Raw genomic sequence first — 14,984 nt, 5'->3', positions numbered from 1 at the left:
AGAAAGCATTTTCTGTATAGCCTCTCACTTTAATAGGAGAAATGGTTTTGGAATAATCATCACAACAGGAATAACAAAAACCATTTTTAATACAATTACACTTCATCAGCTTAAGGAGGGGATGTATCTACCATGTTATATCTGCGGTATTTCTGAGAATCACCAAGGCCGGTCAACATACACGTGGTCTAAATTTTTTAAAGTAGTTTTAAATTAAAAGAAAGTGAGTTTAAGTGAGCTCTTTTATTCCAGTACTTTCAGGACAACCAAATGATGGAATGTATGCATATAGCATGTCTAATTGGCTCTGCATTTTCTTCAGTGGTGTCCAATGGGAAATGTCCCTATACACACAGTCACATAAACCCATGTGTCCTTGCAACACCATGCTTCAGAAAACCAGCAGCAAGAACACCACTTTGATCTTCCTTGCAGTGAGCCTTAGAGACATTAGGGTACAACATGGCAGCCTGCATTCTCCAGCCTGGGGGAGGGCTCTTCTCCGAGGCATGAAGCCCAGCAGGGAGGAATCCCTCAGAGAACAGGCAGTGGAGATGTGACTCCATTTCCAAGGCTCCCTTCCTGTTTAGAAGTTCCCTCTATTAGACAACCTATTTCTATTCATCTGTTCTAATCTTTCTTCAGATCAAGCCAGCAGCCCATTAATCATTTCTGTCATCTCCCTCCAGAATCCACGGCAACAGATCTGTTTTTCTAAAATCACAGTGCCAGAAACTAAACTCGAGAAAGAGGAAATCCTCTCCTCCTCACAGCGGCTGTCTGGGTGCTGACTGGAAGAAGCCACCAATTGTGTTCATTTTCCTCTTTTGCCCAGAATTGCATAGAACATTCCATGGAAAGTTTTGAAAGGGAATTTGGGTGAGAAGCGGCGCTGGGGAGGTTGAAGAGGAACCCGATGCATGAAGCCACCAGCTGAGGAGAACGTGAGAAAGGGAAGTAGATAAACAAATGCTGAGACAATGACGGATACAGATTAATAAAACCATTATTAGTGTTTCTATTAAGGCCAAATGTTTTAGCAACTTCAGACAGCAGAAAAAGTATATGAAAGGTCAAGCCTGCAGGCAGCATGGGTCCTCTGCACTGAAGCAGTGGAGAACTAAAATAAACTCCACCAAACAAAATACTCCCCAATGGCAAAGAGAAAGCCTCTTTTGGAGCTGATATACTTGATTGCATAAAAATGTTGGGAATGACCTTGAACCCACTAACATCTTGGGCTAATAAATCGTTTTTTTCCTCCCCATTTTAAAAATAAGGCTATGCCTGTTGGGTAAGAGACAACAGAACACTGAGGATATATTGACAGTAGAAGACAGAACCACATAACATTCAGAAATCAGATTCACCAATGATCATGACCGATATTCACACTCTTAGATCACTCATGCCTCTTAATAGTTTTTATAGTGATCTTTGCACACGACAGAAATAAATGGCATGATACCAAATATACAAAGATTTGCAGTTGGGAGGCTTGATTTCTCCTCCCATGGCTGACATTGCCAATTTGATCAAGGACAAGTCCCTTTGCAAATGAGAGAGAATGTGCTGAGATACAAAGTGAGGGCATGAGGCCAGCTGTGAAGTCCGTCCAAGATTCTTGGGCTCTCAGTGGTAGACTTAGGTGGTTTTAAGATCTCTTGCAGCTCTTTGATTCTGCGATTTTATTATGCTTCATAAGGATGGGCCAATGTCACCAGAGAAAGGAGTACATTTCATATACAAGGGTGGTTCCCCTTTGTGGGACTGAATCAAATTGTAATGTGTAATGAAGAGTATGTCCCAACTGGCTTGAAATGAATAAACATCTTTAATATCAAAGTTCAGGAATAATTTACTTAAAATCTAAATTGAACAATTCAGTTATTATTTAGTCATGTGATTTTTCAGATGCCATTTTAAAAAAATTACAGGCAGTCACTGGCACAGAATGAAAAAATATAAACGCAATGCAGGACTATACAAATGTAGCGAGGGAAACATTATATATATATATACCAAAAACAACAACAACAAAAAAACAAAAAAAAAAAAACCCCTGGTGATCTTAAATTTACCAAGAGATGGTATATGACTGGGATTTGGGGAATTTAAGGCGACTCCAAGGGTAAATTTGACCTAAGTACTGTCTTAGAAAAACAACCCCCACACAATCACCTATGCTGTAATATATTTCAGAAAGATGAATAGATGTAAATAAGAAGCAAATAATTTGAACATATAAAAGGGAACTTACCACGAATGCTATTGTACTTCTTAATGTGGATTCCCACTGGAAGCAGCTTTTAAGGAACTGCATTGTATTCCATATTGCCATAGTGATTCTTTTCACACGGTCCACATCTCTTGATAAGATCTGATTTAAAAAAAAAAATGGCCAACAGGAAACTAGATTTAAATACTCCAAATATTCCCTCTGGATCAAGTACCCTGATCATTTACATTATGTTCTATATAGATGCCAATTTAAAAAATGATAATAATAGAAAGGAGAAGAGCTGACACTTCTAAATTCTTTTTAAAATATGAACATTCACAGAGGAAAAGAGAATCAAATGCATTTTAGCATTCATCTGAAAAAGAATACCCTCTTTCAACATGTTCAGCGCAAAAATGGAACTGGTGACACTACAGAAGCCAGGCATTTAATGTTGGTGAATTTGTATGAGAAAGGCACATACAAGAGTCAGAGAGAGAGAGAGTGAGAAAGAACTAGAAAGAGAGAGAGAGCTAGAGAGATACTGACACAAAATGCATGTCTCTGTTGTTTAGTTTGGAAGCAAATTAATAGATTTACAATAAAAACATACAAGTATTATAGCTCATCTAGTCCAGAGGTCTACAAAACTGCAGGAGTTCTGGGAAGATGTTTGAGTTCTCCCTGGGCAAGTTACTTAACTTCTCTCTTATAAAATAGAGTTGTTATTAGTTCTAATCTTATAAGTTGTTAAGAGAATGACAAAGCTTAGAAAGGTGCCTGTCACATAGCAAATGCTTTCAAGTATTTGTATCCTTAGGAAATGTTTCAAATTTATCAAAATTTGGGGGCATTAAGTAGGAAGAGGCATGTGGGAAGGGCCATAGCATACCCTAGATTTCAGCCCTATGTTCCCAGTGCTCTCAAAGCCCAAAACCACCCCACATGGAGGTTTTGTTTTACAAAGGAAATGTCTCTCTCCCAGTTGTAGGCAGATTCATTTCAATGTGCTTGCAAAGCAGCTACCCCACCCACCTCAATGCAGGTTTTAACTTTCAAGTAAACAGAGCAAAAGGCAATAATAATAATAAAATAAGACATTTACTCAGATTACACAAAATAAATATTACGCTCAATGTTATGGCAGACCAAAACGAAATATTTGGAGGCTTCCCCTAGGAAGATGTTTAAGGCCTTTCCCAAGCATGCTCAGAAATTCATGGGAAACAAAAGGATGATAAGATGTCTTTCTATTTAACTGCTTTATGTAATCCACAGCTGCTCACCCCAAAGGAAGTAGTGGAAGTAATAAACTCCTGAAAAAGGGGACACTTTGTTCTTTGTTACACAATTGAAGAGGGACGATAGGTACAGAGAGAAATCCTGAACTGTGAAGAGTACAACAGGGAGGGACTCTGAAAACGAAATGTAAAGGTCACGGTATAAAAAAAAAAAAAAAAAAAAAAAAGAAAAGTGAAACTTTCCCTACGGGACCTGAACTTCACTTTTTGTTGAACTGAATGAGAGAATTAAGGGCAACAGGCAGAGAGAGAGAGATCTTGCCTTCAGTATGGGCTGAAATGCCAACACATCCCAAATTTAGACCACGCCAAGGTGGTAGGAACATCCATGAGTGAAGCCCAGGCCAGAAGTCTCTAAAGATCTGTCGGGTTAATTATGTTATTGACTCCACAGGCTGCACCTCCCTGAAACTTTAAAGGGTAGAGAACGAAATGGCTGTGATTAAAGGGTGGGTAGGCAGGACAAGTAGACTCTGGAAGACATTGACAGTCTTGATGCTAGGAATTTTTGTTTATTCAATGAATCAGGATAATAATGGGGGCCTGAGACCTTCTATTTCATCCAAGAATTATGTTTTAAGTCTTCCCCTTCTTTTAAGTTTCTTTCTTTTTTTTTTTTTTTTTTTCAGAGACTGAATTTCACTCTTATTTCCCAGGCTGGAGTGCAATGGTGGGATCTCGGCTCACCGCAACCTCCACCTCCCTGGTTCAAGCATTTCTCCTGCCTCAGCCTCCCAAGTAGCTGGAATTATAGGCATGCACCACCACACTCAGTTCATTTTTTTGTATTTTTAGTAGAGATGTGGTTTCTCCATGTTGGTCAGGGTGGTCTCGAACTCCCATCCTCAGCCCACCTGGACCTCCCAAAGTGCTGGGATTACAGGCATGAGCCACAGCGCCTGACCAGTCATCCCCTTCTTATGGAGCTGACGGAGGTCCTTATTTTAGGAGAGAAGGGGACAAAGAGAAAGAAGTAGAGAGATGGGGCAAGTAAGAGAGAGGAGGAATGAGAAGGAGGAAAAGATTCAAGGAAGAAATTATAGTCAAGTGTTAACTTCAGGTGCTGGGTGCTGAGTGTACAAATCAACAAGCCATCTACTGCACTGACCCACCTTTTTGGAGAGCTTGCGGCTGTCTTCAACAAAGCGCTTTTCCCTGGGAGTAAAGGTCCTAATACTTGCTTTGACCTAGAAAGACATCATTGTTAAAAAGAGCGGCAATTATAGAAACTTCATCCATCTAGTTTTCTTAATGACAGAAAATCATGCAAATCAATAGCTTCTGACTCTGACCTTAGCAGGGACCAAAGAAATGGTAGACACATCTGTGCCCTGTACATGTTTCTGGGGGTCTCATTTGATAAGAGTCCCTAGCATGGGTCAGACTGAGTCTAGGAGGGTACTGTCTCCACTTTGCTCATTCCCTTGGAGGTATTTAAAACCACTGCAGAGATTGAAGTTCATGAATTTTTCAAACTAACGTCTGTAAAAGATAAAACTTTCTTCTTAACTCCTTTTAAGTTAAGCTTCCAACAGTAATGTCTAGCATGTGAATAACAATTTCCAGCTTACGAAAATACATTTTTCACAGAGAATCTTATTTCCTTTCAATGGCCTGGAAAAATAACTTGATGAGCCATTTTAGCCCCATTTTACAGGGAAGAAACTGAGGCTCAGAGTGACTTAGGCACCTGTTCAGACTGAGTAAAACCTTAAAGAATCGGATTAAAGTCCTTCTCCATATCTAATGAACTGTAAAATCCCATAACCAAAACATTTTCTCTTCAAGCCTGTATCTCCCTTTTCCCTTAAACTCAGGTTTTGCTGGTATTCATACTCTATATACAAACGTTTTCCAGGAGAAAGCAGGAGATGAGGCTGACCTGCTTATAAAATGCATGTATGATTTCCTTGAAGGGAAAGAGAAGGAAATGGGAAGCAACAACACATCCTTATACTGGAGACTGTGCTGAGTTCTAGTATTACTGAGAATGTGATGGGAAAAAAAAATATATATATACATATATATATATATATTTAATTTACATGATATATAATATGTATTTTATATACTATACATTAGATAATTATATATAACATGTTATATACATTTTATATAAAGTTTTATAATATATAGATTATACAGAAAATGATTTTCCTTTTTTTAATTTTATTCCTTGACATTTAGATTTACTAAGAACTAAACACCATCAATTCTGTTGATTCACCATCAAATCTGTTGATCAACAGAATCTGCTGATCCTGCTGATTCATCAATTATGCCGATTCTCCCTTAATACCACTTGAGAGCTGGGATATCCAGCACATTTTATGACTCAGTTTTATAACACTATTTTTCCCTCCCTCTCTGGCTGCAAAAATTCTGAAACATCTTACATTGATTTGAGCCTCCAAAAGCTAGTCACCCCTTATTTTGGGTATGGAAAAGCTGAGAAGTATGACCCAGTTACACTTACCGGATTATATATGATGTCCATCTCTAAGTAAATAACTCCTTTAAAAGCTTGTTCTAACTCTTTATTCTTTAGTACATAACAATTTGGTTGTCCATCTTTAATCTGTCACAAACAAAAGATAAAATACACATTGATGCAAAGTTACTATGTGGTCTAAAGCAAATAACCAAAATTAGCTTTGGGAAAACTGATAATGTAGAATGATCACAGATGAAGCAAATATTAAACCCACCACAAATCACCTTTTACTTCTAGAGTGCTGTTATAACACACTCTAGATAGGAAGATAAAGTGACAATCACCAGGCTGAAACTGATGTGTGGATGAAAAATACTGGTACAAATCGTTAAGTTACACATTTCCACTTACTCAAAAATGATGAATATTCTACAAAATTCCTGGCCAACACAGTTCAAGATGGTAAAGGTCATGGAGAGAAAGGAAAGACTAGGAAACTGCCATAGATTAATGAGAAGAGACTAAAGAGATAAGATGACTAAATGCAATGCGGTATTCTGGATTGGGTCCTTGAACAGAAAAAAAGATACTGGTGCAAACACTGGTGAAATCCAAATAGGGATCAGCGTTTAATCGCAATGTAACAATGTTAGTTCTTTTCAGTGTTAACAAATGTATTATGGTAGTAGTATAAGACGTCAACATTAGACTAAACTGGACAAAGTATGTATGGGGAACTCTGTATTCTCTTTGAACTTCTCTGTAAATCTGAAACTATTCCCCCCAAAAGGTTATTTTTTACAGAAATGAAGAAAGGAGCTGGTTTTAATAGTGTTTTGCTAGCCAGGAAACAATGCAAATTAAATAAATAAATCAACTTAGAGCTCAGGTCAGAATCCAAAAACACTCCAAATGCACAAAGTGCCAACAAATCCTCAAAATAAACAAGTTTCTCTGCTATCCTCTCTTGGCTGGCATGTCACATCAGTTCTATACACTAGTCTACCTCTGGATCCCACATATAAGTTATCTAAGTAAAACATCTTCAGTATCATTTTGAAAACTAATTGGCTCCTATGAAAGACAAGTTAATTAGCTTGATTTAATCATTCTCTTTTCAGATTTGATGGCAGCCATGATTTTACATAGTAGTAGTACATGTACTGATTAAACTTCGTGCTTTTAAGAAGCATACCTGCTAACTCCAAAAGGGCCTCAGCAAAACTTGAGTTAATCAAAAGCTCTACTTTAGATTGTGATGATCAAAAATTTAAATAGCATAGGAAATCTAACAGCATGAAATTTGAGCCATATTTTAAAGGACTATTGCTGTCACTACAAGCATTCACACAAGTGTTCTTATAAACAGTGGTGGAAATGAGTTGAATAAGTCATGGGGGGAAACAGAGCAATTCCACTTTACAAGGGAGAGGTCATCTTCCTTCCCAAAGTCACTCCACCTCTCTCTGATTGAATAGGTTTGATACAGAAGGATGGTTTTCCTGCCCGGCAGCTAAGAGGAAGGGGGTGCCCCATAAAGACCTGGTTTCCTTCCTAAACGGTGTCCAAACAGGATTCTGAGCTTCCGCTTTGATACACAGTTTCACTTAATAAATTGTGGATGTTAAAGTTGAAAGAAATAAATACAAAAACAGCCTGACAACTTGCCAAGCTGACTTGGGTCCAGTTTAGCTTTGCTTCAACCCACAGTCATTGTACCGTTATCTTAAAATTTCCATGATTTCTCAAGGGTTGGCGAAGGATAACAGAAGAACAAGAGGTATCAGTATAAAGAGAAATATTTTATAGCAAAGGGATTTAAAAAAAAATTTGGTAAATGACCATTTCCTGTTTCCTAATGTCCGTCACATTGTGTCAGCAAAATCAGAACCCACCTAAGGACATTAAAGCAGCAAAGTCTGAGCTAGAATTAAACCTATGCATGTTTGGTACCTAACTATCTTTAAAAATAGAATATAAGTTTAAAAATTATAAAAAGTTTAAAAATTGCAGAAAAAAACTGGTCTCTTGAACTTCCACAAACACCAAATTCCTTCCCCTAAACATAAATTAGATAGGAATTTGGCATGCATCCTTTGTAAATTTTATTAAGATTTTATATTTATAAAAATAGTCTTGGCCGGGCGTGGTGGCTCAAGCCTGTAATCCCAGCACTGTGGGAGGCCGAGGCGGGTGGATCACGAGGTCAAGAGATCGAGACCATCCTGGTCAACATGGTGAAACCCCATCTCTACTAAAAATACAAAACATTAGCCGGGCATGGTGGCGTGTGCCTGTAATCCCAGCGACTCAGGAGGCTGGGGCAGGAGAATTGCCTGAACCCGGGAGGTGGAGGTTGCGGTAAGCCGAGATGGCGCCATTGCACTCCAGCCTGGGTAACAGGAGCGAAACTCCATCTAAAAAATAGTCTTAACAGACAAATGTATTTTGTTTTGCCTAAGTGACAAATTATATGTATTTTGCAATTTTCTTTTCTATTTATCAGTATGACTTGGTAATCTGTTTAGATTAGTATCGAGGTCTGATTCATTTTTTATACTGCTATATAATCTTTAAAAAGTGAATAAATTATAATTTATTAATTATCCTATTGATAAACATTCAGTTTTTTCCACTTTTCTAGTCTCTCTGCTACAAGGAATATCTTTAGAGAAAAGATAAAAGGTAAAGGAAAATAAAAGGTAACAGAAAGAAGAAAAATGCTAGTTTGTATTTGGAATATGTTTAAGAACAGGTGAACACATTTGAATAGTGTTATAATTAACACTGAGATAGTAACAGAAGAGACTATTTTAAAAAATATTTTCCCTTTCCTCCCTGATTATATAATTGAACTTCTAAAGCAAGAATATCAGATACAAAGTTCTGTATCAACCAACTTGGCAAACTCCTACCTTGGAGCATTTATGTAATAGGAAATGAAAACTCAACATATATATATATGCACATACACACGCACATTCCATGTCTTAACTATATTATTTATATTTAAAAGTCTGAAAATTATTTCTATGTTTATAACTTTAAAGCTTCTATTAAATAAACAGCCATAATTAATTAAAGCACAGTAAAAAGAAAATTTAGAGGAGAATCCATATATACTCTTCATTAATTTTGAGATCTCTGCCAGCAAAGACAAAATGGAACGACATAGCTTTCAATTTTTGATGGAAGGAGAACGCAATTCATCTGGAGAGATTTCCTGAGCTGACATTTGGGAGGATTTCATTTCATTCAAATAGGAATCTTGGATAAAATGATAATGTCTTTAACTTCAGTTTTCCAGGATAAACTCTTCAAATTGACTTAGTACACATTTTTGTATACTTGCCTTTTCATGGGCAAATAGTGCATAACATTAGGCAAAAAGCTGAAGAAACAATCTATGTAGAACAGTCACAATAGACTTAACTTGAGAATGCCAACACCCCTAATCAGGAAAATTAACATTTTCATGTCCCTTAGATTATTTTCAGAAATATGTCACAAAGCTTTTATGGAACATGCTAACAGTTAATTCCTGGTTCAATTAGTCAGTAGATAAAAGTACAAGAAGTCTAAGTAATGATTCAGAATTTTGGAGCCAGAGCCAAGTAATTTTTAATTTCACCCACAATCATGCTTAAGCTATTCAAGTTTTTTCAATATAAAAAGAACATTAATATATTTACCAAGCTGAGAGCACAGTAAATATGACCAGTTTTTAGATGTTGGTTGATAAAACTAATTTTTCATTCAAAGAAATGATAGCATTCATTATATTAGAAAACTAAGATATTTTACAATCAGCATATACCAGAGGTGAGCATGTGAGAACAGAGAAAAAAAGCTTCTCATCTTGAACTCTTTTTAAAATAATTATCATTATTATGCTTTCCTATGAAGATCTTTGATGCAATGAGTTACAAACTTACTCAATAGCAAAGTTAATCAGAATCAATATGAAGGAATAAAACCATCAATGGCTTTCAAGAGGAAAGATACACACTTAAGATCAAAATCCAAACTAAAGAGCCATATTGATTCCCCATTATTTGACCTTCCAGTTAGAAACTGAGGACACTGCATATAAATGGGATTGTTATTTCAGCTGCTATTCCCGCCACATAAAAGGGAAAATAATGTGACAATGCCATGACATATTACTGGTCCTAGCTGATTCACATGGAAAGTGGCTCTCCAATAAAATGTGATGAGGACAGACACGTGGCTGGGCAACAGGAAAATCCATACACTATACTTGGTATCCTTTCACATTCTTGTTGCCGCTGGGAATCAGGCCTTGTTCCCATGACGTGAGTTACAAACACAATGAGAAAGCTCTGCTAGGTCACTGTTTGCCTGCAAAGAAGCTCAGCTACCAGCCAGTAGAGGCAGCATGGAATTCATCACCCCAGATCTCCTCCACTTCTACCTCACTTCTTCCTTCTTCAGACAATCCACTGCCTGAAACTCAAACCAACTCCCCTTAAAATATAAGCTGTCCCTACAAAAGCAATACATATTAATTCCAAAAACTGTGTAAAATTTATAAAAGTGTTTAATAGAAGAAACCACAATGTTAATATCACATTTTTAAACAAACACTCATGTTAAGTTCATGAGGTATATTTGTATTTGGTCATTTCCATTGCTAAAACAGTGCAAATGAAGATAATGCCAGCTTATACTATAAATGCTCACTGTGTGCCAGGGAATGTTGTGCCCACCTCACACTTAACAACTCTGATCTTCACCATATACCTCCAATACAAGTAGAAGGATATAATTTTTGTTTTAGCAACAAAGAAATGCAGACAGAGAGGTTAAGTAACTTGTCAAAAATCACAGTCAGTTTAACGGAGTCATCGGGGTGTCAACCTACGTGGTCTGGCTACAGCATTTGCATTCTTGACCATCATGATCATAAATGAATAAATTATGAGTCATTCATATGTGTTCAGCTATCATGATTTTGACTTTATTCCTTTTTTTTTTTTTTTTTTTTTTTTTTTTTGAGATAGAGTTTTGTTCTGTTGCCCAGGCTGGAGTGCAATGGCCTTATCTTGGCTCACCACAACCTGTCTCTTGGATTCAAGCAATTCTCCTGCCTCAGCCTACTGAGTAGCTGGGATTACAGGAGTATGCCACCACACCTGGCTAATTTTTGTATTTTTAGTAAAGACGACGTATCACCATGTTGGCCAGGTGGGTCTCAAACTCCTGACCTCAGGTGATCCACCCACCTCAGCCTCCCAAAGTGCTAGGATTACAGGCATGAGCCACCATGCCTTGCTGATTTTCACTTCTTTGAATTAAGTTTTCTGCTAGGTTGATTTGTCTTTTCCTTATTGATTAAAGAAAATGTACATACTGTACTAGTGATATTATCCATTTGTTTTACCAGTCTATCCTTTGTCTTCAGTTTCTGCTGGTGATTTTTGTTTTGGCCTTACTGACACCTTAAGATTTTTTTCTCTCTTATTCCTGCTTCTCAGGTTACTTGCATAGGATTTCCCCACTATGTTAACATTTTTAATGAAGTCTGTTTGAAGTGTTTGATCTTTAATTCATCCTGAAATTGTTATATCTGCTCTAATACACTGATAGATTTTCCCCAATGGATAAGCAACCAGGTTCCCAGAATTGTTTATTAAATAGTTTATCATTCCTCAATGACTTCATTCTTCAAGTCTATGATAAATTAAACGATTTCCAATCAGTCCTCTCTCAAGCCCTTCAGTAGAGTCCTAGAATTTCTTCACATTTCTTCTTAGACAATATATTTTTTCGGTTTGTTTCCTGTTGTAGTCTTGAATTCTTTTTTCACTTTTTAAAAATGTCTTCCTGTTGTGTATAGTCATTAATCCTATTTTTGTAATGTTGATCTTACTGATATTTTATGCATTCTAATATGTTTCCTGTAAATTTTCTTTATGTTCATAGATAACATATGTTATTATCAGGTAGATAGTATTTGCAAATAATATTTCTTTTATTAAAATGTGCATATCATATTTGTTACAATTTTGTATTGCTCAAAACTGACATAAAAGGCTTAATTTTCCATTGTTAATTCATAAACATAAAAACTCATTAGAAGTTTCAAACAATCCTATGCAATAGGAACTATTATCAATTTAAAGACGAGATCATAGAGGGAATAGCTCTATCTTCTCCAAGTCTTTCATTTATTTTATGTTCTTAATAAATTTAAGTCATATAAGAATGGCTTGTCCCTTTAAGGATTGAAAAACACTTGTTCATAAAATAATTTTGATCTGTTATTTCCTTATTTGGGGGAGGGGTGGATGCAGGGAGAAAAGGCTGAAATAATTTCATAACTTTTCCTAGTCTTCCCATAATTAATTATTTTCACTAAATAGTATATCCAAGTTGCTCTAGTTATACTTTTTCAAGACAATTTTCTTTACTTTTTAAATAAACATTTATTTTCCCAAACATGGAATTATATTATGTTTACAGTTTGTATGGAGAGATTTTATACCTTTACAGTACACAAGTTCTCCCAAGGAACATCTCTAGAATTATTCATGTTTTCTCTCAGACCCCTCAGGGAAGTTTAGTGTTCTTCACAGCTCTTTCCTCAACCTTAATATATTTTTTTCTTTTTTTTCCATGAACCCTGTAAATGGTTTGCCTCATTTGATTTTTGGGGAATTAATATTGAATTCATCATATCTACTGTTCACATATTTTCTATATTATTGCGCTCTGCTTTTATATTCAAGTTTTATTTGAGTTTTTTTGTTGTTGTTCAGATGTTTAATTGATTTTCAACCTTTCTTGTTTAATGCCAAATCTATTCAAGGTAAGAATTTCCTCTGAATAATACTTTTGACCCTTATCAATATTTTTATGTATAGTATTTAACTGTCCATTTCTGAGTAGTTTACAACTGCAGTTTTGGTATCTACCTTAGTTACTTGGGATTTCCCACCCCCAACAAATAGCTTGATATTTCTGTTATCAATTTCTAATTTCTGCTTTTTGTGAATTTGCTGAAATATTTTGGACCCAGAACATGATTGGTGTTTGAACATGTTAAATAGGTACTGGAACAGAATATTTTCTATTTTTTATGTGTATGTGTACATACACATACATTAGATCAAGCTTAATTGCTTAACTTCTCCAAAGTTTGAGAACCACCACCTTAGTATGCTTAGAAATCATCTGAGAATCACCTTAAAAAAATAAAACAGAGAGAGAGTCTAGAATCTCCTGCTGAGAAATGTAATGGCTGCAGAAGAGTGTGCAGGAATCGTCACTGCTAACACTTCCTGGATCTTCCCATATTAGGGCCTTTAAGAAGTATCAATTCCCAGCCTTTTTTGTCTCTGAATTTTTAAAAAGCTGAATACATAATATATATCGTTTGACAATTCTATTTTATTATTTTCCCTGTTTTATCACGCATATATATTTCTATGAGAATTAATCCACTTAAAGGTTCATATTTATAATAACCTTATTGTTAATTCAATCTTTTTTTTACCCCTAAAACTGTATCAAGTTTCTGACCCACCTTTTCCTTACATTTGTGTAGGATACTTTTGCTTATCTTTTTCTGTATTACTGTGTTTTAGGTGTCTCAAAGAAGCAGCAGTTAGCTTTTACTCTTTGAATCCATGTAAGAGATTTTTCCACTTAATAGAAAAGTTTAGCCTATTTAACATCTGCCACCATGTGTGATTCACCCAGCTTTCTACTTGCCATCAGGAGACTCGTACAGTCATTCTTTCTCTCTTAGCCTGTCTGTTCTAATCAAACACCCACACTGTCTACTATATGTGGTTCATGATCTCTCCAGCATGTTAAAGGTACTCTTTCCTAGTTTCTAGGACAAATAGGAAATTTGCCTTACTTTGTCTTCATTTATTTATTTCAATGGACATTTTGGACCAGGAGTAGAGAGTGAGAAGAGTTGAAAGTTTGCGTTCAAAGTGACCATTTTTGCCCCGTATTGGGTCTCAGGTTTTGTCTTTAGCAAATAATTTCCCAGTTGATACATTCCTCTCTCCTTTTCACCTATGCTCACCCCATGATGACAACCTAAGTCACGTGGAATTCCCCAACCAAATCTATGCCCTGGAAAACCAAACCTTGGCAACAGATTACTTCCACTTTTTTAAGCTTGATTATAAATCAGTATTATTTACCTTAATGGCCAAAAGTTTCTATATTAACGTAAAACAACCTATGATTGTTCAAGTCCATTTCAATGCACAAACCCATCACAGGTGAAACTTGGGCAGTAGAATTAATTGAAAATGCAAATGGAGATTTACATGGCATTTCTTTGGTATAAGCCATTACAGAAAATTTGTTCCATAAAACGAATTAAGTGAAGCTGTTACTGGTGCAGCCAGCTACCGATGGATATATATGGATTCCAAGAGAGTGCTGGGACTCTAGAAGGGCAGCATAAAGGGCCATGCTTCTGATTATAGAGTCACTTGTGACATTGGCCTGCCTTATACAAAAGGACTCACATTTGATTCAAAATGCAGGTCTTCATCAAACTGTAGATGATTTCTTATTAGTTATTAAGAAATACCAATGTATGTATGCTTTTCCTATTTTACAGATTGCCACAAAAGCTGATTTTCAGTCTTCTCAAATGGGTCTACTGAGTAATTTTGACAGGGTAAATCTGTGATTAAATAAAAAGGAATGACCTAGAGAAGAATTCAGCCTGATTTTCAGGACAGAATTAAGATCACTTAATTGAGGATAAAAATATTAAATAAGTCTATTTGAATGAGTGAATTATCAGAAGATAATGTCTACTGCCTGACATGTTTTAAGACTCTAAAAGGTGCTTAGTGTTTTCCAATGCAGACTATGTTACTGATTACAAGAGTACAGGAGCAATGTGAAAATGAGTAAATATTAGAAGTCTTCAGATTATAATGCATTCCAGTCTCAATTTCCCACTGTTTTTACCCATGGATATCTTAAAAAGTATTGCATATCTATAAAACTTTTAAAAAGTATTGCATAT

General features: G+C 36.0%; 1 protein-coding gene across 11 annotated transcripts in view; it reads right to left on the bottom strand.

The window, feature by feature from the left end:
* Nucleotides 1–14,984, bottom strand: part of MCTP2 (multiple C2 and transmembrane domain containing 2) — a 262,031-nt gene that overhangs the window by 84,989 nt on the left and 162,058 nt on the right. For all 11 annotated transcript variants that reach the window (XM_032252795.1, XM_032252799.1, XM_032252797.1 and 8 more), the window contains 3 exons: nucleotides 5,999–6,100; nucleotides 4,635–4,709; nucleotides 2,261–2,380 (listed from right to left, as the gene is read on the bottom strand). In XM_032252795.1, coding sequence (XP_032108686.1) covers nucleotides 2,261–2,380; nucleotides 4,635–4,709; nucleotides 5,999–6,100 — 297 coding nt within the window. The remainder of the gene's footprint in view (nucleotides 1–2,260; nucleotides 2,381–4,634; nucleotides 4,710–5,998; nucleotides 6,101–14,984) is intronic.

Source organism: Sapajus apella, unplaced genomic scaffold (assembly GCF_009761245.1).
Source record: "Sapajus apella isolate SASKATOON/1434 unplaced genomic scaffold, GSC_monkey_1.0 scaffold80, whole genome shotgun sequence".
NCBI lineage: Eukaryota > Metazoa > Chordata > Mammalia > Primates > Cebidae > Sapajus > Sapajus apella.
Note: the sequence above shows the minus strand (reverse complement) of the source record. Positions and strands in the feature narration are given on the sequence as shown.